Source organism: Hyperoodon ampullatus (genome assembly GCF_949752795.1).
Source record: "Hyperoodon ampullatus genome assembly, chromosome: 6".
Taxonomy (NCBI): domain Eukaryota; kingdom Metazoa; phylum Chordata; class Mammalia; order Artiodactyla; family Ziphiidae; genus Hyperoodon; species Hyperoodon ampullatus.
Window position 1 is genome coordinate 60,162,049 of NC_136919.1, and position 23,974 is coordinate 60,186,022.

Here is a 23,974-nt window from a genome sequence, read left to right on the forward strand (position 1 = left end):
AAAAAGTGCACAAAAAGTGTTAAAATCAGAAAATTGCTGTGTTGCAACCCCAAATGAAATAATGAATTTTGGTAACAATAACCAATGGATGCTAAAACCAGTAAAAGAAACATTGATTGGGAATTTAATAATAGAGGGATTAGGCTGAAACCACCTGAAGTTCCTAATTAATCTTAATATTATTTAAAGTGGGGTAAACCAGAAAAAAAAAGAACATGCACCCCAATGTTCACTGCAGCCTATGTACAATAGCCAAGACATGGAAGCAAGCTAAATGTCCATCGACAGAGGAATGGACAAAGAAGATGTGGTACATAAATACAGTGGAATATTACTCGACCATAAAAAAAGAATGAAGTAATGCCATTTGCAGCAACATGGATGGACCTAGAGATTATCATATTAAGTAAAGTAAGTCAGACAGAGAAAGACAAATATCATATTACTTATATGTGGAATGTAAAAAAATCATACTAATGAACTTATTTACAAAACAGAAACAGAGTCACAGACTTCAAAAACAAACTTATGGTTACCAAAGGGAAAAGGTGGGGGGTGATAAATTAGGAGTTTGGGATTAACATTTACACAGTATTATATATAAAACAGATAATCAACAAGGACCTAGTATTAGAGCACAAGGAACTCTACTCAATAATATGTAATAACCTATATGGGAAAAGAATCTGGAAAAAAATGGATATATGGATATGCATAACTGAATCACTTTGCTGTACACCTGAAACTAACACAACATTGTAAATCAACTATATTCCAATATAAAATAAAATTTTTTTTAAAAGTTAAGTTTCTGTCAAGTTATGTCAGACAGTTATAAGATGTTATATGTAAGTCTCCTAGTAACCACAAAGCAAAAACCTACAATAAACACATAAAAGATAGACAGGGGGCTTCCCTGGTGGCGCAGTGGTTGAGAGTCCTCCTGCCGATGCAGGGGACACGGGTTCGTGCCCCGGTCTGGGAGGATCCCACATGCCGCAGAGCGGCTAGGCCCGTGAGCCATGGCCGCTGAGCCTGCGCGTCCAGAGCCTGTGCTCCACAACAGGAGAGGCCACAACAGTGAGAGGCCCGCGTAATGCAAAAAAAAAAAGATAAACAGACAGGAATATAACTATATTTATACCACTAAAGAAAGTCATCAAAACAAAAGGGAAGAGAGTAGGAGAAGGATAAAGGAAGCAGGTAGAACTACAAAAACAGCCAGTAAACAATGAACAAAAAAGCAATATATACATACCTGTCAACAATTATTTTACCTGTAAATGCACTAAACTCTCCAAACAAAAGGCACAGAGTAGCTGGATGAATAAAAAAACAAGACCCATCTATATACTGCCTACAAAAGACGCACTTTAGATTTAAAGACACACACAGACTGAACACAAAAGGATTGAAAAAGATATTCCATGCAAATGGAGACCGGAAGAAAGCTGGAGTAGCTACACTTACATCAGACAAAATAGGCTTTAAGACAAGACTGTCAGAAGAGACAAAGATGGGTATTATATAACGATGAAGAGGTCAGTCCAACAAAAGGATGTAACATTTGTAAATATTCATGCACCCAACATAGGAGTGCCTAAATACAGAAAGAAAATATTAAGAGACCTAATGGGAGAAACAGACAGACATACAGTAATTGTTCTGTTCAGATTTTCTATTCTATCATGATTCAGTCTTGGTGGGTGGTATGTTTCTAGGAATTTATCCATTTCTTCTAGGTTGTGGAATTTGTTGGAATATATTTGTTAAAAATATTTTCTTATGATTCTTTGTATTTCTGTGGTATCAGGTACAACATCTCCTGTTTTTTTTATTTTATTTCATTTGAGTTCTCTCTCTTTTTTTCTTGGTAAGTATAGCTAAAGGCTTGTCAATATTATTTATCTTTTTAAAGAACCAGCTCTGAATAGATTTATAAATGATAAGGAGATTGAATCAGTAATCAAAAACCTCCCAGCAAACAAAAATCAGATCCAGACGGCTTCATTAATGAATTCTGCCAAATATTTTAAGAAGAATTAATACCAATTCTTCTCAAACTCTTCCAAAATATATAAGAGGAGGGAGCTCTTCCAAGCTCAATTCACAAGGCCAGTATTATCCTGATACCAATACCAGAAAAGTACACCACAAGAAAAGAAAATTATAGGCCAATATCCTTGATGAATATAGATATAATGTCCTCAAAAAAAATCAGTAAACAAAATTCAACAATACACTACAAGGACCATACACTAAGATCAAGTGGGATTTATTCCAGCGATGCAAGGATGGGTTAACATCTGTAAATCAGTCAATGTGATACACCACATTACAAAAAGAAGGATAAAAATCATATGATCATCTCAACAGATGTAGGAATATCTTTTGACTATATTCAACATCCTTTCACGGTTAAAACCCTCAACAAATTGGGTACAGAAGGAATCTACCTCTACATAATGAGGGCCATATATGACAAGCCCACAGCTAATATCATACTCAATGGTGAAAAGCTGGAAGCTTTTCCTCTAAGATCAGGAACAAGATAAAATGCCCATTCTCACCACTTTTATTCAACATAGTATTGGAAGTCCTAGCCAGTCACTTAGGCAAGAAAAATAAATAAAAGGCATCCAACTGGAAAGGAAGAACTAAAACTGTCACTATTTGCAGATGACATGATATAGAAAACCCTAATGACTCCATCAAAAACTGTTAGAACTGCTAATAACTCTAAGAACTAACAAATAAATTCAGTAAATTTGCAGGATACAAAATCAGTATACAAAAAGCTGTTCTATTTCTTTATACTAACAATGAACTATCAGAGAAAAATTAATAAAACAATCCCTAGGAATAAATTTAACCAAGGAGGTGAAAGACCTGTGTATTGAAAACTAAAAGACATTAATGAAAGAAACTGAAGAAGACAAAAATAAATGGAAAGATATTTCATGCTCATTGATTGAAAGAACCAATATTGTTAAAATGTCTATACAACCCAAAGCAAACTACAGATTCAATGCAATCTTTATTAAAATTCCAATGGCATTTTTCAAAAGAAAAAACAAATTCAAATAACCCTAAAATCTGATGGAACCACAAAATACCCCAAATAGTCAAAGCAATGTGAGAAAGAAGAAAAGTTGGAGGCATCATGTACACCCTGATTTCAAACTATATTACAAAGCTAATAATTAAAACAGTATGGTACTGACATAAAATAGGCACATACATCAATGGAACAGAATAGAGCCCAGATATAAAAACAAGCTTATATGGTCAATTAATTTACAACAAAGGAGGCAAGAATATACAGTAGGGAAAGGACAGTCTCTTCATTAAATGGTGTTGGGAAAACTGGACAGCCACAAGCAAAGAATGAAACTGGACTACTATCTTATACCATATACAAAAATTCACTCAAAATGTATTAAAGGCTTGAACATAAGATCTGAAACCCTAAAATTCCTAGAAGAAAACAGGCAGTAAGCTCCTTGACCTAGATCTTGGGGATGATTTTTTGAATCTGACACCAAAAGCAAAGGCAACAATAGTAAAAATGAATAAGTTGGACTACATCATACTAAACATCTTCTGCACAGCAAAGGAGACCATCAACAAAATAGAAAAGCAACCTACTGAATGGGAGAAACTATTTGCAAATCATATATCTGATAATGGGCCAATATCCAAATGTATTGTAAAAACTCATATAACGCAATAACAAAAAACCAAACAATTCAATTTAAAAGTGGGCAGAAGATCTAAATGGACATTTTTCCAAAGAAGACATACAGGCGTAACTTGTTTTATTGTGCTTTGCTTTACTGTTCTTTGAAGATATTGTGTTTTTCTACTAATTGAATGTTCGTGGCAACCCTCTGTCAACCAAGTCTATTGGTGCCATTTCCAACAGCATTTGGTCATTTTGTGTCTCTGTGTCACATTTTGGTAATTCTCCTAATATTTCAAACCCTCCGCCAGCAAAAAAAGACTATATGACCCACTGAAAACTCAGATGATGGTTAGCATTTTTTAGCAATAAAGTATTTTTTAATTAAGGTAGGTACATTCATTTTTTAGACATAATGCTATTGCACACTTAACAAACTATGATATAGTGTAAATATAATTTTTATGTGCCCTGGGAAACCAAAAAAATCACATGACTCACTTTATAGCAATATTCACTTTATTGTGGTGGTCTGGAAAAAAACTCCACAGAATCTCCTAGATATGCCTGTACAGATGGCTAACAGATATGTGAAAAGATGCTCAACATCATTAATCATGAGGGAACTGCAAATCAAAACCACACTGAGATATCATCTCATACCTTTTAGAATGGCTGTTGTCAAAAAGACAAGAAGTAACAAATCTTGGTGAGAATGCAGAGAAAATAGAACCCTTGTGCACTATCGGTGGGAATGTAAATGGGTGCATCCGCTTTGTAAAACAATATGGAGGTTCCTCAAAAAGATAAAAATAGAACTACCATATGATCAGCAATTTCTGGGTATTTATCTAAAGAAAATGAAAACACTAACGTGAAAAGATATATGCACCCCAATGCTCACTGCAGCATTATTTACAGTAGCCAAGATATGGAAATAACCTAGATGTCCATTGATGGATGATAGGATAAAGAAATTGTGATACATATATACATACACACAATGGATATTATTCAGCCATAAAAAAGAATGCCATCTTGCCATTTGTGACAACACGGATGGGCCTCACAGACATTATGATAAATAAGTCAGAGAGAGAAAAACAAATACCATATGATGCCTGTCATATGTGGAATCTAAACAAACGAAGAAACAAATAAAAAAGCTCAGAAATACAGAGAATAGATTGGTAGTGGCCAGACGTGATAAAAGAAATGGGTGAAGGGAGTCAAAAGGTAAAAAGAAAAAAGAATAATAAAAAAAAAAGGCCCCATCAGCTTTTCACCCAATGGTCTTAGTAGTCATTAATGATCATTGCCTTGATCTATGGAAAAAAAAAAGAACTCAATGAAGGAGTAAGCATAAAATATGATATAAATCAATGGTGTAAAATAGAAGGATTCAAATACTGGCCTTGACAAGTTCACTAGTAAACTAAATAAGAGCAACTGGAACAACAAAGTAATTGGGACAACTTCCAGATGAGTGATACATAAAAATTTAAATAAATATTACATACAAATTATTAAGTATAAATTATTAATTGAATTATTAAGTATAAATTGTCAACACCTAAAAAGCACAGTGGTAACAATTAAGCTGTAGCAAGGTTAAATAAGAAGAAATTCTATCATATCAACCTTATTTATTTTTTTAATGAGGTATCTGAGGATGGACTGAAGTCATATTGTAAATATAGTAATCTTGATTTTAACAAAGGAATAATCTTGCAATTGAAATAGATACATCCCCTTTTACTCAACACTCTCAGGCTAGGGGTCAGGCAGGTTTCAGATTTGCAGATCTCCAAGTTTCCTTCTAGCTCTAAGATTGTGATTCCAGGTGAGAACTAAATGACTTCCAGAAAAATGTAATGTCATATAAAAATATAAATGAATTATTGATAGTAACTACCTCTATATTATCAATAACTCTATATTACATATAAAACTTTGGACAAACACACCTAGTAAAACTTTGTCAATGAATAGTAAAAATGAATATTTTCTCCTTATCAAATATTTTTAAAAATTTTAATAAATTATAAAGCTGACTTTTAAGTGTTTTCTCTATTTGATTTTCTCATGAAAGGTGAAAATGTTAATGAGATATGAATGAGTAAAGCAGTGGAAAGAGGGGGAACAGGGTGAGATTCTTAGAAGAAAATGAAAGTAAAACATAAAGAACTGGATAATTTTAAACTGCTTACATTAAACATTTATTCTCACAAAAAATTACCTTCTCTTCTCTCTGCCATAAATGTATTCAATTCTTGTATTGTTGCTTTATCAACAGACATATGTACTTTAAGTTTATCCAATTCTTCTTGAAGGTTCATCCTATGAAAATTAACACAATAAACAATAATTTTAAATGTGTAAGTTAAGGAATAATATAGCAAACATATAACAGTGGCAAAAATATTTTAAAAATACATGAATTAGACAGTAGTAAAATAAAAGCTAGAGTATATTAATATTAACAAATCCTAACAATTAAAATTGAATTTTAATGAGCATCTGGAAGGTAAAATGTTTCAACTGATTTTTAACTTTGTCTAAATAAACATGCTAAATAGGTAAAACATAAACTGTATAATTAAAAAAAACATCTATCGAGTTACCAGATCATTTTCTAACAGATACGCTATGTGAAATAATAATAAAATTGTTAATACATATCACTGAAAGCCAAAAGAGTAACTCTCTAGATGCCAAGTAAAGACAAAAAACCCTTACTAGTAAAATGGAATTGAGGTACCATGACAAGAGTCCTGGATCAAATACTGCCCATGGAGACTTCAGACCTTGAGACCCGAGTGGAGATGAAAGTTTATGTGCAAGGCCCTTCAGGGCTGACAGACAAAACTGGACTAATTGCAGAAAGCTGGGAGAAAAAATTTTGCTGAATGAATACCTGAATATCTGGGCTCATCTGGTTGAAGTTCCATTAAAAAGAGGTTTCTTGTCCTAGTCTGAGAGCAAGACAGAGTCAACCATGTGAGATTAGGATCCTAAGTCTATATTACTGGTTTCAAAATTGAGCCATTGTACATTTGCAGAGAACCAAAGAAATGACAACAATGTAAAAACTGGTTTATGGCCATGTACACTGGAGAGTTCAGGCAGACACAATCATCCACTGCAGAGGTGTCTAAAACTGAGAGAATGGACAGGAGGAAAACCACCACAGAAAATAATTCTCAAAGAAGTCAGGTTTGCAGAGAAGAATAAATATGAATATGCTCAAAGCCATGAATGACAGTCTAAATATCACCCCATTCAAAATGGGAGAATGTACAGCAAGGAAAAAAGGATAATAGAATAATTCAAAATGAGTTCTTAAAAAATTAGAGTTTTTAAAATGGTGATAAAAAGGAAAAAGAGGTGATAAACATATATTAAAAAGAACAGGGGTTTATGATACAAGAGAAGACAAATAAGAAAAAGAACCAAATACTAAATCTAGAAATGCTAATAAATAAAACAACTAAAGGTAGTAATAACAACATAATAATTGAAATTTAAAACTCAGTGGATGGGTTAAATAGCACACAGACAAAGCTAATGAAAATTTGTAAAATTAAAGACAACACAAAGAAACAAACAGAAGGAAATAGTAACTATATATAAAGTGTGTTAGAATGAGAAGGCCAGAAAGCATCTAGTAGAAATTATTCAAAGAGAGAATTAAGAAAATGGGGAGAAAACAATATTCAACACACAATGACTGAAAGTTGAGAACCGATGAAAAAGAGTAATTAACAGATTAAGAGAGTATCAAAAATTGAAAACAGAATTAATAAAACTATATTCACACTAGAAACATACTGAAACTGAAGGACACCAAAGAAAAAGAGACAACTCTAAAATCAAAAGATTGAGAAAAAAATCAACTAACAAAGAACTCAGGAATGGCAGTAGACTTCTGATATCACAAGAAAAGTCAGATGGAAAATAAGTAATGTTTTCCACATTCCATGGTTTACTATTCATATATCCTAGATGAAAGAACTAATAAAGAATAGATTTTAGGAAGAAAACAAACTCAAAAGCAATGTATGAAACAAAATAGGGAATGATGATGAAAGACGTGTAAATGTGTACATGGAAGTAAGCAAATATTTATTAAGCAAAGCAATCATAATACCTAAGTGAAGGTAGAACTAAAATTCTGAACAACAAAATGATGTTAGGTGAAGGAAAGGATCAGAGTTAAAGCATTTTAAGATCTTTGTATTGTTAAAGGAGAACAGAGGTATACTGACAAACTTCAGATGGTCAAATAAATGATCCATGTTAAAATTTCAAGAAAAAACATTTAAAGAATGGAAAACACATCAAAAATTTACAAACCAGAAGAGGACAAAAAAAGAAATTAAAAATGTAATCACAATAAAAAATAAAATATACACTAAGAAAAAAAACAATATTAAGGATAAATATGGTCATTACATAATAGTCAAAGAAATGATTTACCAGGAAGATATAACAGTTCTAAACTTTTATGTACTCAACAAAATAATAAAAACAATTCTTATAATAATTCAAATAAGAAGGTATATAAAGTAAAAAACAAAACAAGTAGTTTACTTCTTGAAAAAATTGATGTTTACAGTTTTATACATATAGTTATATTTTTGTTCAAACAAACATAAATACACACATATAAAGAGTTTATAAATTGGGATCTTATACATTTGCAACTTAGGTTACAGATTGATGGGAAGGGCACACATACATGCACACATACATACCCATCTACAAAGTGATTAAGTCTAAATTAGGTTTTTGCTTTGTTTTGCTAAGAACATAGAACATAATGTAGCAAGATGGCCCCACGAAGAAAAAGCAGATGTAGCTCATCTCAACTTAGTTTTCCTTGGCTCTCAGATCACTAATCCAGTGGAACACAGGGCTACAGTTGTTACAAATGTTACTTCATGCTTCTTTAGAGGTATTCTATGCTTACAGTTTGGCTTTTTTTAGGAAGAATTCACACAGTCCCTACCTTTACTATGATGCATTTATAAACATTAGGGACCATCTTGTTCTTGAGTCAACCCAGGCACCAACAAACCACATCTTGATGGGTGTTGCGAAAGTGGCTGACTTCCAAAGAGTCAGTGCTCAAGCACCCCCATACAGGGTGGATACTGGCTGTTTACTGACTCTCATTTATTACCCATTTATTATGGTGTTTCTGATACTCTGTTTGGTACGGGAACCACAATTCAAAATTTACTTCTTACTGGACAAATTATATGAGATGACTGTATTCAGAAGCTGGTCAATAGGCTACAAAGAGCCATGATCCCTGAGAGAAAGGAAATCAACAAAGAGAACCCTAAGGATAGTCCAGATTTCTGCCAGGAGGCACTTGCTAGATCATGGTGTAGGGAGAGGGGGTCTTCACTGAGTTGAAGAAAAAGAGACTGGAGTTTGGGAAAGCTGAAATGTTTGGAATTTGTAAAGCACAGTACTCAGAGAAGGAAGCTACAAAGAGAAGGAACTGCAGAAATCTGCATAAGAACTCATTTGAGTCTGTGGCTGAATATTTTGTTGCACACGCATAGTATGAAACTCACTAAGGCAAGCAGAGGACAACCAGAGCTATAAACAGAACTATTCGCAGAGCTCTTACGGACTGGGAGACATTTGAACTCTGACCAGCTAGAGAGAAGAATATTGTTGACCACCAGGGGTACTCAACAAAGAACCCAAAAGGATCATTCTAATGAATAGGGATAAACAAGGCTCTGGTAAAGGATATGCCAAAGATGATGGTACTAGGATGTGGGGCTTTGGGGAGGTGCTTAGGTCATGAAAGTGGGGACCTCATGAATGGGATTAGTACTGAAAGCCCAGAGAGTTCCCTCACCCCTTCTATAGTGTGAGGATAAGACAAGAAGTCTGCAACCTGGAGGAAGACCCTCACCAGCCCATACTGGCATCCTGGTCTCAGACTTCCAGCCTCCAGAACTGTGAAAAATTAATTTCTGTTGTTCATAAGCTACTCAGTCTGTGGTATTTTATTATAGTAGACCAATGGACTAAGATATATACCTCAAAAAATAAATACCATATGTATATGGTCTCATATGTATGAAAAACATTTAAGGTATCAACATCAAAAGTTAATCTCTGGAGTTAGAAAATAAAACTCAAAAATATACTTGCCATTTACTTCAGTGAAATATCTGTCAATAAATACAAAATTATATATATTTTTAGCTAACAATCTTGTTAACTGTTCAGCAAAATATAATGAAAATACAACAGAAATATTACTATAGTCTACCCAAAGGTAGAAACAACCCAAATATCTATCAACAGATGAATTGATAAACAAAACATGGTATATACATACAGAGTAATATTACTCAACCTTAAAAAGAAAAGAAATTCTGACACAAGCTACAACATGGAAAACCTTAAAAATATTATCACAAATGAAACAAACCAGACACAAAAAGAAAAATGGCTCCACTAATATGAGATACCTAGAATAGGCAAATTCATAGAGACAGAAAAAAGAAAGAGGTGCTAAGGGAAGGGGGAATGGGAGTTATTATTTAATTGGTACAGAGTTACAATTTGAGAAGATAAAAAAAGTTCTGAAGATGGATGGTAGTACAACAATGTGAGTATATTTAATGGCACTGAATTCCATACCTAAAAACGGTTACAATGGTAAATTTTACGTTTTGTATATTTTACTGCAATAAAAATATATTATATCCCCCATGATTTAGGTTGATTATACAGAAAACAAAAGTACAAACCATTTCTATATATTAGCCAGATGGAAGGGAAGGAAAGAGAAAGAAGAGGAAAAAATGGAAAGAACCCACTGTGCAGCATGTTAAATGTACTAAATGCCACTGAATTGTATGCTTTAAAATAAAACTAATATGTAATTTGTACATTGCTAATGGTTATCCAAAAATACATTTGTTTTCAAAATATGTTATGATTAGCAGACATTTTTTGGCTAGGAATTTTATTTCCAAATCATGTTAGAGAAATGCAGTTCCTAAAATCTTCATTTCTACATATGGAAAAAAAAATATTCTTGCTTAGGAAGACAGTGAGTTGCTTTGCAGAAGAAAAAAATAGCTGAAATTTCCTACCATGATATTTTGATTTTAACTCCTCAAGAAATTATTATTGAATTTTATAAAATATTCTGTGAAATTACAACCTACATATATTTAATATTAAACCTAAGAGAGACAAAAGCACTCCATCCTGGGTTATGCCATTGATCTACAGCTTGTTTACTTTTCATCATTTAAAAAAATGATCAAAAGATCACTGAAATAAAGACTTTAGTTATTATTTAGAGGGTCAAATTCCCCATATCTACAAAACAAGTTTTTAATCGCAAATTCTAAACTCCTTTATAATTGACCCCCAACTCTAACTACCTTCATCGACAAGTTCACTACTCAGCATCAACTAGGAAAAATATCAGTAATTCTTTGCAAATATTTTGCATTCCCATACAGAAGTCAGAAATATTTGTGATGTGGAATCATTAAGATTTGGTATGGACTGTTATAAGGAGGTCAGATAGAGGAGTAAATCAATTATAACCCCCTAGGTTTCTGGTTTGAGCAAACGGAAAAATCATAATGCCATTTTCCCTGTTTTATGCCAATACTATTCCCTTATTAAAAGTTCTTATCATAATTTGCTTGTTTTCCCTGCTAAGCTGTGAGATCCTGATAAAAAGGGTGGCATATTATTTCTCTTTGTGTACCTGTGTCTAGCAGAGTGCCTAGCTGCAGCATTTTATACAGACTACAGATTAGTATTAAAAGACCAAAACTACCCCACCTACAGCAAGCTCCTGATTTATTTAGCCAAGGATACAGAAAACATACAGTGAATGTCTGCACACCTTCCCTTGACTTCTAGGGTTCCTATCAAAGACAAGCTGGATTTGCTGTATAATAAAAGCTTAATACCCTGTGGCACCTGAGCCCCTTTTATAGTTTTATATCACTACTCAGAAAAAATGTACACAAATACTTATATACTAATGTTTTTATTTAGCAGAATGTTAACCTGACTTTGTTGGTTCATAAATCTAACTTAGTGTCAGTAAGGCAACATCCTCAACTAAGTGAAAAAGCTGTGAGCCTACTGGCATTTCTGAAAGCTTTCCTTGCCTCTTTCCTTCTAGCATACCAAAGAGTGGTTTCACCTCATCAGCACACGGCAGCTGCCCCTAGAATAAACCTCGTTAGAGTCTGAAATTAGTACTCTTCAGTACAACATTGCATATTCAGTTCCTAGCTTAGTGCCTAGTTCTAAATTACATTGTTTAAATACTGAATGCCTAAATAAATGAAGATATGAATATCTGTTAGATAAATATCGAAGGAACCAGCCAATTTATTAGTTCATACGTTACTAAGTTCTTAGTCCTTTAAGATATCATTATGATAATAAGTAGATGTATTTTATAAATCTAAATGAATTATTATAGGAACTATATTCCATGCAAATTTCTCAAGGCCTCAGATTTCCATACTACAGTCCCAACAAATAACTCTGACCATACTCAGTGGTAAAAACACCTGTAATATAGGTCAGTGGTAGTGTCATTTTTAATTATATTTTAAAGCCTGATTTGGAGTTGCCACACAAATTTTTATTAGGATTTTGAAAAGTTAACTCAACTTTTACAATTGGATTGGATTTACAGTTGCCACAGAATATTTTATCAGGGTCTTGAAAAATTAACTCAATTTTTAAGATTTGTCTTAGAAGTACTATTCAAATTTGTTTTAAAAGTAGTTTTAGTAGACATCTTCTTTTAATGTTTTCTAGCCTTATATTTTAAAGATAGTTATTACTGTATAAATAGGGATAAATCTTACTCCTTAAACAGTCAGGACTGAGTATTATTAAACTAGATCCTGCTGTATGCCACAAAAATAAGAGTGCCTGGTCTATAGAAAAACCAGCTGAAACTTCTTGTTGCTGACAGGGGGAAGACATATTTATCCCTATTCTTACCATTAATTAAATATAAAAACCCTGAACACAATACAGGAGGTCCCTGACTTAAAATGGTTTGACAATGACTTTTCAACTTCACAATGGTGCAAAAGTAATATGCATTCAGTAAAAACTGTACTTAGAATTTTGAATTTTGATCTTTTCCTGGGCTAGTGATATGCTGTGCAATACTCCTGCACGATGCTCAGCAGCTGCAGAGAGCTGCAGCTCCCAGCTAGCCATGAAATCATGAAAGTAAACAGCCATTTACGACTTACAACCATTCTGCACCCATACAACCATTTTGTTTTCCACTTGCAGTACACTAGTCAGTAAATTATATGAGATATTTAACCCTTTATTATAAAATAGGCTCTGTGTGAGATGATTTTGCTCAACTGTAGGCAGATGTAAGTGTTCTGACACATTCAATGTAAGCTGGGCTAAGATATGATGTCAGGTAGGTTAGGTATATTAAATGTATTTTTAACTTATGATATTTTAAACTTATTATGGGTTTATTGGGACAGAACGTCATCAATAGCTGAGGAAGATCAGTACATAAAACAAATACAAGAAGACTGAAAGGCAAAGAAAAGAAGAAGAATAGGATAGGGACCTTAGGAGTAGAGGAACAGCACTAGAAGAACAACTCACAGTGATAAGTTCCCTGGCTTCCTTCTTTGCTCAGAAATATCTGAAACTAAGTACTGGAGAAACTCATGACCCAGAAATGCCAACAGACACAAACAAAATGTCTCAAGGAAAGTCTGCTCTCTCAAGCCAAAGAGCCAGGAAAGGGACAGACTAACAGGACAGAAATTTTATTGACAATAACCACCCCTACTCTAGCCATATACCACTAGAGGAAGAAAAACAGAAAAACAGTCTTGCTCTCTCTAACACTGAAGGCCAAGTGAGAAGCCTGGACTCCCATGCCCATCAAGTGGTAATGAGACACTCCTTCACACTCCCTTCAATGTAATGTCAGCAGGGGTCAAGTTAGGAGCTAAGACTCTCACCCCTTCCAGGCAGTAATAATGTGACCCTCTCCCTCAGGCATGATGTCATCAGAGGTCTGCTAAGTAAAAGATTTAAATAAGATCCAGAGTCTCAAAACATAATACTCCAATGTCCAAGAGACTACTGAAAATCACTTATCGTACCAAGAACAAAGAAAATCTCAACTTGATTGAGAAACCATAACTAAGAAATGATACCACAAGGTAACACACAAGTCAGAATTACTTGATAAGGATTTTAGAGTAGCCATGATTAAAATGCTCCAATGAACGGTTATGAATGATCTTGAAAAAAACAGAAAGTCTCAGCAAATAAATAAGAGAAATAAGGAAGAATCAAGTGGGAATTTTAGAATTAAGAATCACGATAACCAAGAAACAAAACAAAACAAAACAAAAAAACTTCACTGCATGGGCTAAATAGCAGAGATGATAGACAAAAGAGGAAAGAATCAGCGAACTTGAAGACAGAACAATAAAAATTACCCAATTTGAACAACAGAGATAAAATAGTCTGAAAAATAAAATGAACAAAGCCTCAGGGACCTGTAGGACAATACCAAAAGATCTAACATTTATGTCAATTGAGTCCCAGAGTAGAAGAAATAGAATGTGGGGCTGAAAGAAGTTATTTGAAAAAATAATGACCAAAATTTCCCAAATTTGACAAAAGGCACATACCTAGAGATTCAAGGAACTTAGAGAATTCACAGAAGAGTAAACCCAAAGAAATTCATGCCAAGACATGTCATAATCAAACTTTTAAAAAGTTAAGACAAAGGAAAAATTCTTGAAAGCAGTTAGAGAGAATGATGTATTACTTTTAAGGGAGCAATGATTCAAATAACAGTGTATTTATCATCAGAAACCACGGAGGCCAGAAATAAGTGGTACATCCTTCAAGTGCCAAAGAAAAAAACTGCCAACCTAAAATTCTCTATCCAGTGAAAATATCCTTTGATATTGATGTACAACTAATAGGTTTCTCTATGTATTTAGAGACAAGAGTTAAGACAACATATTATAAAGGGAGGAGGGTAAAAGCACACAGATAGAAGTAAGGTTGCTACATTCCTGAAGTGGTAAAATGTTGACACCAATAAACTATAATAAGTTATATGTGTAAAATACTGAGAGCAAACACTAAAAAAAACAAACAAAACAAAACAAAACAAACAAACAAACAACCAAAAAAACTTATTCAAAGAGATATACTCCAAAACCTTATAGATAAATAAAAACCAATTCTAAAAAAATGTTCAAGTAACACATAGGAAGGGAGGACAAGAGAAACAGAGGAAACAAACAGAAAATATAAATAATAACATAGTAGACTTAGCTGTAACATATCAATAATGCAAGATATGTCAGCATGTAAAAATGTAAATTATTTCTATACACTAGCAATGTACAAGTAGAAACCAAAACTAAAGTTTATAATATCATTTCTAATAGCTCCAAAAATTAAATACTTTTGTACAAATCTAACAACAGTATTAGACATACAGAATCTGCATGCTAAAACTACAAAACACTGATAAAAGAAAATCTCAACAAATTAAGTCTTCTTAGAATAGAGGACTCAACGTGGTTAATATGTCAATTCTAGCCAAATTAATCTATAGATTTAGCACAATTCCAGTCAAAATTCCCACAAGATTTTGGTAGTTATAGCTATTTTTAAACCTATTTTTATAGGTAAAACTTTTATGGAAAAGCAAAGTGATGAGAAAAGCTAAAACAATTTGAAAAACAATAAAGCTATTTGACTCACACTGAGTTCAAGACTTATTAGAGAGCTACAGAGATCAAGACAGTATGGGGCTCACAAAAGTTTAGGAATTCACATTAATGGAATAAAATAAAGAGTCTTGAAATAGACCTGCAGAAATATAGTCAGCTGATATTTGGCAGTTACAAAGGCAACTTATTGGAAAAGGAATAGTCTTTTCAAAACTGATGTTGATACAATTGGGCATATATCTTTGTAAAAAATGAACTTTAACCTATAACCCACACCTTATACAAAAATTAGCTAAGAAATGGATCATAGAGCTAAATATAAAACTCTTTAGAAGAAAACATAGGCTAAATACTTGTGACATCAGGTCAGAAAAATAGTTATTAGGTATGACATCAAAGCCATAATCCATAAAGGAAAAAAATTGGTAAGTTGGACTTTATCAAAATTAAAATTTTGTCATGCAAAAGACATTGTTCAGGGAATGAAAAGGCAATCTACAGATGGGGAGAAAATATTTTCAAATAATATATTTGATTAAGTTCTTGCATACAGAATATATAAAGAACAAGTATTGTTTAATTAAGTTCAATCAATCTTTTAAAAATGAGCTAAAGAGTTGAAAAGACACTCATAAAAGAAGATATAAAGACAGCAAATAAGCACATGAAAAGATCATTACCATTAGCCATTAGGGAAATGCAAATTAATATTACAATGGAATACTAATACACACTTATGGGAATGGTCTTAAAAAAAATGGCAACACCAAGTGCTGACAAGAATGTGGAGCAACTGGCTCATATGAATTCCTGGTAGGAATAAGAATGGTATAGCCACTCTAGAAAACAGTTTGACAGGTTCTTACAGAGTTATACAGACATTGACCATACACACAGCAGTTCTACTCCTGGGTATCTACCTTAAAGAATTAAAAAGTTATGTTCACACAAAAGTCTATGTATAGGACTTCCCTGGCGGTCCAGTGGTTAAGACGCCCTACTTCCAACACAGGGGCCGTGGGTTCAATCCCTAGTTGGGGAACTATGATCCCCCGGGATGTGCAGCGCAGCCAAAAAAAAAAAAAAATCTATGTATACCAAAAAACTATACATAGTTGCAAAAAACTAGAAAAGACCCAAAAATTCTTCAGGAGACAGACAAACAAACTGTGGTACATCTATACAATGGAATACCATCTAGCAGAAAAAGGAACAAACTGGACGAACCGACATGAATAAATCTCAAAGGCATTATGCCAAGTGAAAGAAGCCAGTCTCAAAAAGTTACAGATTATATGATTCCATGCATATAACATTCTGAAAAAAGGCAAAGCTACAGGGAGGAACAACAAATCAGTGGTTGCCAGGTGCTAGGGATGGTGGGAGGATGTGACTACAAGCGGGTAGGACAAGGAAATTTTTTGAGATGATGGAACTAGTTTGTATCCTGATTGTGGTAAGAGTTACTTGAATCTATTGTGCATGTTATAGATATATGTAATATATCTATAACACTATATGTGCTACAACTCAAAAAACTGTATGCTAAAATGTACTATATATAAATTAAAAAAAAAATTCTGTCATCAGTAAACAAACTTCAATGAATAAAAAGACGTTTCCTTTCTTATTGTTTCATCATGATATTTCTAGTTTAATTTTTAACATTATATTTCCTCAGAACGTTCCCAAGAAAACTCCCTGAGAGTAGGAAGTTTGTCTGATGTTCTCATTTCATTCACCAAGCAGAATGCCTGTCACACAGCAGTAACTCAAACACATTTCTTAACTGAATAAATGTTTCACAAAATAACACACACCCCAAAACATTATTATATGACTTAAAGTTTACATCAATTATTTAGCACTCTTCAAGGTTATCACCTCAAACTTCACTCTTATTTAATAAATTAAAACTGATATGAAAAATAAATATTTTGCAAATGGCTATCACATTAATAAATTTAAATGAACTTCAGGGGGGAAAAATCCACACTTTTAATGACTCTTAGCATCTAATTTACAGAGCTACTTGTAACATACGCATACTGCTGGGTGAACAGACCAGGGTTCTAACAGTTCCCAAACTTCCTTAAAAAGGCTTTATTAGTTTTTCTTTAGTTCTATTTCATTAATGAGCAAAATAAACCTCAAATAAACACCACTTACAACTAACCTCTGCTTGAATTTTTTTTGAATAGATTAGATCTTGCATCTAGTTAATTAGGTTTCGCACCTATTTTGTCCAAAATTAACTTTCGTATTTGGAGACAAAAAGATCACTTAAGATTATCAGAGAAAGTACAAATACATGCTACACCACAGATAAACCCTATGAAAATATTATGGTAAGTGAAAGAAGCTAGTCACAAAGAACCACATATTATATGACTCCATTTATATGAAATATCCAGAATAGGTAAATCTATACCCACAGAAAGCAGATTAGTGGTTAGCTAAGGGGTGGAGAGCAGTGGAAGAATTAATGGAGGTAACAAGTAAACTGTGTGGGGCTTTTTGGGGGGAGTAGGTAATGAAATTGTTCTAAAATTTATTGTGATGATGGGTGCACAACTCTTCAAATATTCTAAAAAACACCGACTTGTTCACTTTATATGGTGAATTACATAGCTTGTGAATTATATCTCAACAAAGCTATCAAAAATTATCAGGGAATATATCTGGGACAAATCTATAAAATCTACAAAAATTTTCAAGATAAGAAACTTTATTATCAGCATCAAACATTTAATACTAATAGAACATAGTATACTTTGAGGTAATTGGAAGTATACATTTAAATGTATACTGATATGATCATTTCTTCAAAAGTTTATCATTGCATGGAAAAGGTGGCAATCTAAAGCTACATGTGTTATTATATAGTATGTAAAATAAGATTCTAATTTACAGCTATGAAAATTCAATATTTAATTACATTATGCCACATGATACTAAATTCTAGTAATCTAAAAGACATCCAGCCTTCAAAAAAATTACATGGTCTGAGTGTAAAAAATTTAACTCTAAATGAAGAAATAGTTAAGTAGCAAGAGGCTAATTGTGTTGGTCTAACTCCTTTCTGTTTAAAAAAAAAAAAGTGTCCTTTCTTTGCCAAGCTGAATATAATAGCTTGTGAATTATAAGATCAAGGAAGCAAACTGTATGTTTTCTAAAATATGAGTATCCTTCATCAAGTTTTATAGTTAGGGCAGCTAAAAGACCTATGTGGAGGGATCAGCATTAAGCCCAAAGGACAGGCAGTGCACAGCAAGAAAGAAAGCAATTCCCTCGTGTCTTTTGCAGGTCACCGCCAAGGACCATGTTAGCAGATCCATACCAGACCTTTAACAGGCAGTTCTGCTGCTACCAGTAATTAGCTTGGACAGCTCTAGCTCCAAGAGTAGCAGCAAGGCTACACCATAATGAGCTCAGCTGGGATTAGCAGGACAGGGCAGGGAACCAAGAGAGCTCAGGCATTCTGCATTGCGTATGTATCTAGGAGATCAAACAAGGATGCCTGGCTAGGTTATCCCCTCTCCACCTCATTCCAAAAATGAAGCACGGCAGTGTCTAAAATACAGGCTAATGAAGAGCGACACCTCCAACAGATGAGAGCCACATTAATTAACACAGTCCCTAGATCATATTATACAGTTTCAGCTAGAGCTAGCAAATGTGCAACTTGTTATTGCATTATACATATATATATTTTAAAAGCTAATCTTTTTTCTCACTTTTACAGGCAAACCAGATTATTTCATTTTCCAAGTTTTATAAGGAATTTCTCTCATGGCCTTTCAGACACAAAGAATTTCTCTCAAATGTTTATCTAAGTAGACATTGTTAAAAAAGGAAACTCACTTTTGAATCATTAGCTCCTGGTTCTCCCTTTTGAAATAGGCCAGTTCATTCCATACAGCGTCAGAATCTTCTTGTCGAAGTTTTTGGGGATCTGCTCTCTTTATTTTCCTGATTTCCATCCTATTTTTAAAATGAAATTGCTTTCTTACTTAACATGCTCAAAGTGTAATAAAAATTCATTTATACATTCCCTAAAATTTAAAAATATCTATTGACCAAATTTCTAAATCAAGTTCACTATGCAATGAATTTCCTAAAACCTAAGTATGTAGAAATTAAAATCCTAGATCACGATTTCCTAAAAAGCTAAACTGCTGCTATGGAAAGCAAACTTTTAAGCAGACACGTGATATTCTCAGGTCTATTTCTCTCATTTATTCTACTAGTAATAAAACATACATTGCAGAAATGTCACAGTTTAAAAAAGGACTATAAGCAATCAACACATATAGAATTTGCTGTCAACCAATCTGAAAGTGGTTTATGTGCTCTATCTTAAAACAAGCAGTTATCAGTGACTATCAGAATATCAGATAGTTAGCAAGCAGCCTTCACACTTCTAGTGACTACTAAAAAGTTAGGTAAGCAGAGGCTAAATCCAGGACAAATAGATTTATCATTGCTTTACTGAAAAGCAATATGAAACACTTTCTGTTCTTCAAAGGAAAAATTAGATGTGACAATAACCTATAAAACATGCCAAATGACCTTTACGTTTTCATTCTCTGTACATAAAACAAACTGTTCATTTTTCTTTTGTAAAAGTGCAGTACTGGCTAATTTAGAAACTTTCTCTGTAGAACAGACCAATGTGTATCATCAACATTGCCCTAAAGGATCCATCTCAAAAGATGAGACGGTAGTAGATTTTCTGTACTCATTCAGTCCTTTGCCCTCTGTTGATACTGTTAACAGGGGAGCCATTTACGACTAACCAAGATCTGAACACCTGTTCAGAGCAATTGAACTGAGACTGCCAATTCATTCAGATAAGCTGCAGAACAAACTGATGGATAGTAAAGATTTTCAAATTGCATATTAGGATGAAGTAGTTTTAAGATAGTTAACTATATATGTGAATTTCCTATTTCTCATGTCTTTCAAATAAAACTTAAATACTTTTTGAGTTATATATATTGTAACATCAGTATTTTATTTATTTAAAGTAGTTTTTCAATCATATGGATGTGAACTATTTTTGCTTTGTTATATACTTTTGTTGTTACTCTATAGATATTAAAAATATATACAATAATTCATAATCACCTATGCTAATGATTTCTGCAAATGATAGGAAAATCTATAGTTATTGCTAAGATATTTCTATTTTCATTTATTATATTCTCTATTTTAAAATCCTCAATAAAGATCTGACTACCAAATAATTTCTTTAAAATCAAACAAAAGCCATTAAAGCACCTATATGATGCTACTCCATTCCATTTAATATTTAGGGAAATGGCTTTATGAGCTATGTAACTCACATGCCACTGCCTTCTTCCCACTGTTTTAATTGCTCTTTTACTGCTCTGTAGTTAGTCTGTAACATCTGTAGCCTTTCCTTGTGTTTTTCATGGGCATCTCTTAGCTCATCATTTTCTTGGCTCTGTAGAACACAAAAAAGCAAGTATACAAGTCTGAACAAAGTATTAGTATACTGTTACAAATAAAAGGCTACCAATCTAAGTATGAAATTTGAAAGAAAATAGCATATAAATATGAATTAATTTGTAATACTTATTTAAGTAGAAGAAAAAGAAGAATTCCTAAAGTCACAGAACAGGTTTGCTTGATAAATTTGAGGCACTCATGGCATTTTTAAAAATCACTTAAGTAATCTCAAAATTTTGGCATCAAATTAGTTTCATTCCTTTTGATAATTAGTATATATACATGTATTTATGAACCAATCTTACATATTCAATTTTTTTTCTTTTTCAGGATTTGTCCACACATAACACGTCACTATTTTGTTAGTTATAAGTGCACATATAATTAGTGTAAGGACACTAATCATAGTAAGACCATAATCTTAAGAACACTATTTAAATTAATTCAATTTCTTTTACCATAGAATATGGAAAAGAACACAGAAATCTATATATATATTTTTTTATGGTCAGTTGATTTTTTTTACAACTTTATTGGAGTATAATTGCTTCACAATGGTGTATTAGTTTCCGCTTTATAACAAAGTGAATCAGTTATACATATACATCTGTTCCCATATCCCTTCCCTCTTGCGTCTCCCTCCCTCCCACCCTCCCTGTCCCACCCCTCCAGGCAGTCACAAAGCACCAAGCTGATATCCCTGTGCTATGCGGCTGCTTCCCACTAGCTATCTACCTTACGTTTGGTAGTGTATATATGTCCATGCCTCTCTCTCGCTTTGTCACACCTTACCCTTCCCCTCCCCATTTCCTCAAGTCCATTCTCAAGTAGGTCTGTGTCTTTATTCCTGTTTTACCCCTAGGTTCTTCATGACATTTTTTTTTTCTTAAATTCCATATATATGTGTTAGTATACGGTATTTGTCTTTCTCTTTCTGACTTACTTCACTCTGTATGACAGACTCTCGGTCTATCCACCTCATTACAAATAGCTCAATTTCGTTTCTTTTTATGGCTGAGTAATATTCCATTGTATATATGTGCCACATCTTCTTTATCCATTCATCCGATGATGGACACTTAGGTTGTTTCCATCTCCGGGCTATTGTAAATAGAGCTGCAATGAACATTTTGGTACATGACTCTTTTTGAATTATGGTTTTCTCAAGGTATATGCCCAGTAGTGGGATTGCTGGGTCATATGGTAGTTCTATTTGTAGTTTTTTAAGGAACCTCCACACTGTTCTCCATAGTGGCTGTACCAATTCACATTCCCACCAGCAGTGCAAGAGTGTTCCCTTTTCTCCACACCCTCTCCAGCATTTATTGTTTCTAGATTTTTTGACGATGGCCATTCTGACTGGTGTGAGATGATATCTCATTGTAGTTTTGATTTGCATTTCTCTAATGATTAATGATGTTGAGCATTCTTTCATGTGTTTGTTAACAGTCTGTATATCTTCTTTGGAGAAATGTCTATTTAGGTCTTCTGCCCATTTTTGGATTGGGTTGTTTGTTTTTTTGCTATTGAGCTGCATGAGCTGCTTGTAAATTTTGGAGATGAATCCTTTGTCAGTTGCTTCATTTGCAAATATTTTCTCCCATCCTGAGGGTTGTCTTTTGGTCTTGTTTATGGTTTCCTTTGCTGTGCAAAAGCTTTGAAGTTTCTTTAGGTCCCATTTGTTTATTTTTGTTTTTATTTCCATTTCTCTAGGAGGTGGGTCAAAAAGGATCTTGCTGTGATTTATGTCATAGAGTGTTCTGCCTATGTTTTCCTCTAAGAGTTTGATAGTTTCTGGCCTTACATTTAGGTCTTTAATCCATTTTGTGCTTATTTTTGTGTATGGTGTTAGGGAGTGATCTAACCTCATACTTTTACATGTCCCTGTCCAGTTTTCCCAGCACCACTTATTGAAGAGACTGTCCTTTCTCCACTGCACACTCCTGCCTCCCTCATCAAAGACAAGGTGACCATATGTGCGTGGGTCCATCCCTGGCCCCTCCATCCTGCTCCATTGATCTATCTTTCTGTCTTTGTGCCAGCACCACACTGTCTTGATCACTGTAGCCCTGCAGTATAGTCTGAAGTCAGGGAGCCCGATTCCTCCAGCTCCGTTCCTCGTCCCCAAGATTGCTTTGGCTATTCGGGGTCTCCTGCTTTTCCATACAAATTTTGAAATTTTTTGCTCCAGTTCTGTGAAAAATGCCAGTGGTAGTTTGATAGGGACTGCACTGAATCTGTAGAGTCTGCATTATTTTACTGCAATTTTACCTGTCTCAACAGTATTTATATGTTGTCATTATACTTTGAATATATATCTAGTAGGATAACTTCAATAATTCTCTTAAGTAGTTATTAGGATGTATTTGAGCCCTGTGTGTACCGAGTGGTATGTATGCCATATGGAAATGGAAGTGCTTGATGAAAAAGCATGAAAACGGCATTACTGATGGGGAAACTAGAATAAATGTTATTCTAAAGAGTTTTAGAAGATATAAATCACAGCAACTGCATAATTACTTGCTAAAAAGTAGCACGGTTTAATACTATGGTTAAAAATTCAGGATACAGAATTCAATTTTGTTTGTTTCAATTGGAGAACCATATATTAAGAACCTATTATATGCAGGGTGTTAAGTGCTGATAAGAGTTCAACTCCTGCTGCTCAAACTTACTAAATTTTACCTTGACGTAGCTGCTTAAATTCAACGTCTCAATCTCTCCATCTTCAAAATGAAGCTATTTACGGACTTTCCTGGTGGCACAGTGGTTAAAAATCTGCCTGCCAATGCAGGAGACATGGGTTCGATCCCTGGTCCGGGAAGATCCCACATGCCGCAGAGCAACTAAGCCCATGCGCCACCACTACTGAGCCTGAGTTCTAGAGTCAGCAAGCCAAAAATATCCCATGGGCAGTCACGGAATTAGGTCCATTTATTAGATCATTCAATAAAATATTTACAGAGTAACTTCTATGTATTTTGCAATTAAACTAGCTAAACTAGAGGCTCTAACTTGTACAAACAAGTCTCAATGACTA

General features: G+C 33.7%; 1 protein-coding gene across 1 annotated transcript in view; it reads right to left on the minus strand.

Moving 5' to 3' along the window:
* The window catches only part of CNTLN (centlein), a gene marked incomplete at both ends in the record, with an annotated part of 349,797 nt that overhangs the window by 121,477 nt on the left and 204,346 nt on the right, over positions 1-23,974 (minus strand). The window contains 3 exons of the mRNA XM_079706500.1: positions 5,922-6,022; positions 19,324-19,443; positions 20,808-20,929. Coding sequence (XP_079562626.1) covers positions 5,922-6,022; positions 19,324-19,443; positions 20,808-20,929 — 343 coding nt within the window. The remainder of the gene's footprint in view (positions 1-5,921; positions 6,023-19,323; positions 19,444-20,807; positions 20,930-23,974) is intronic.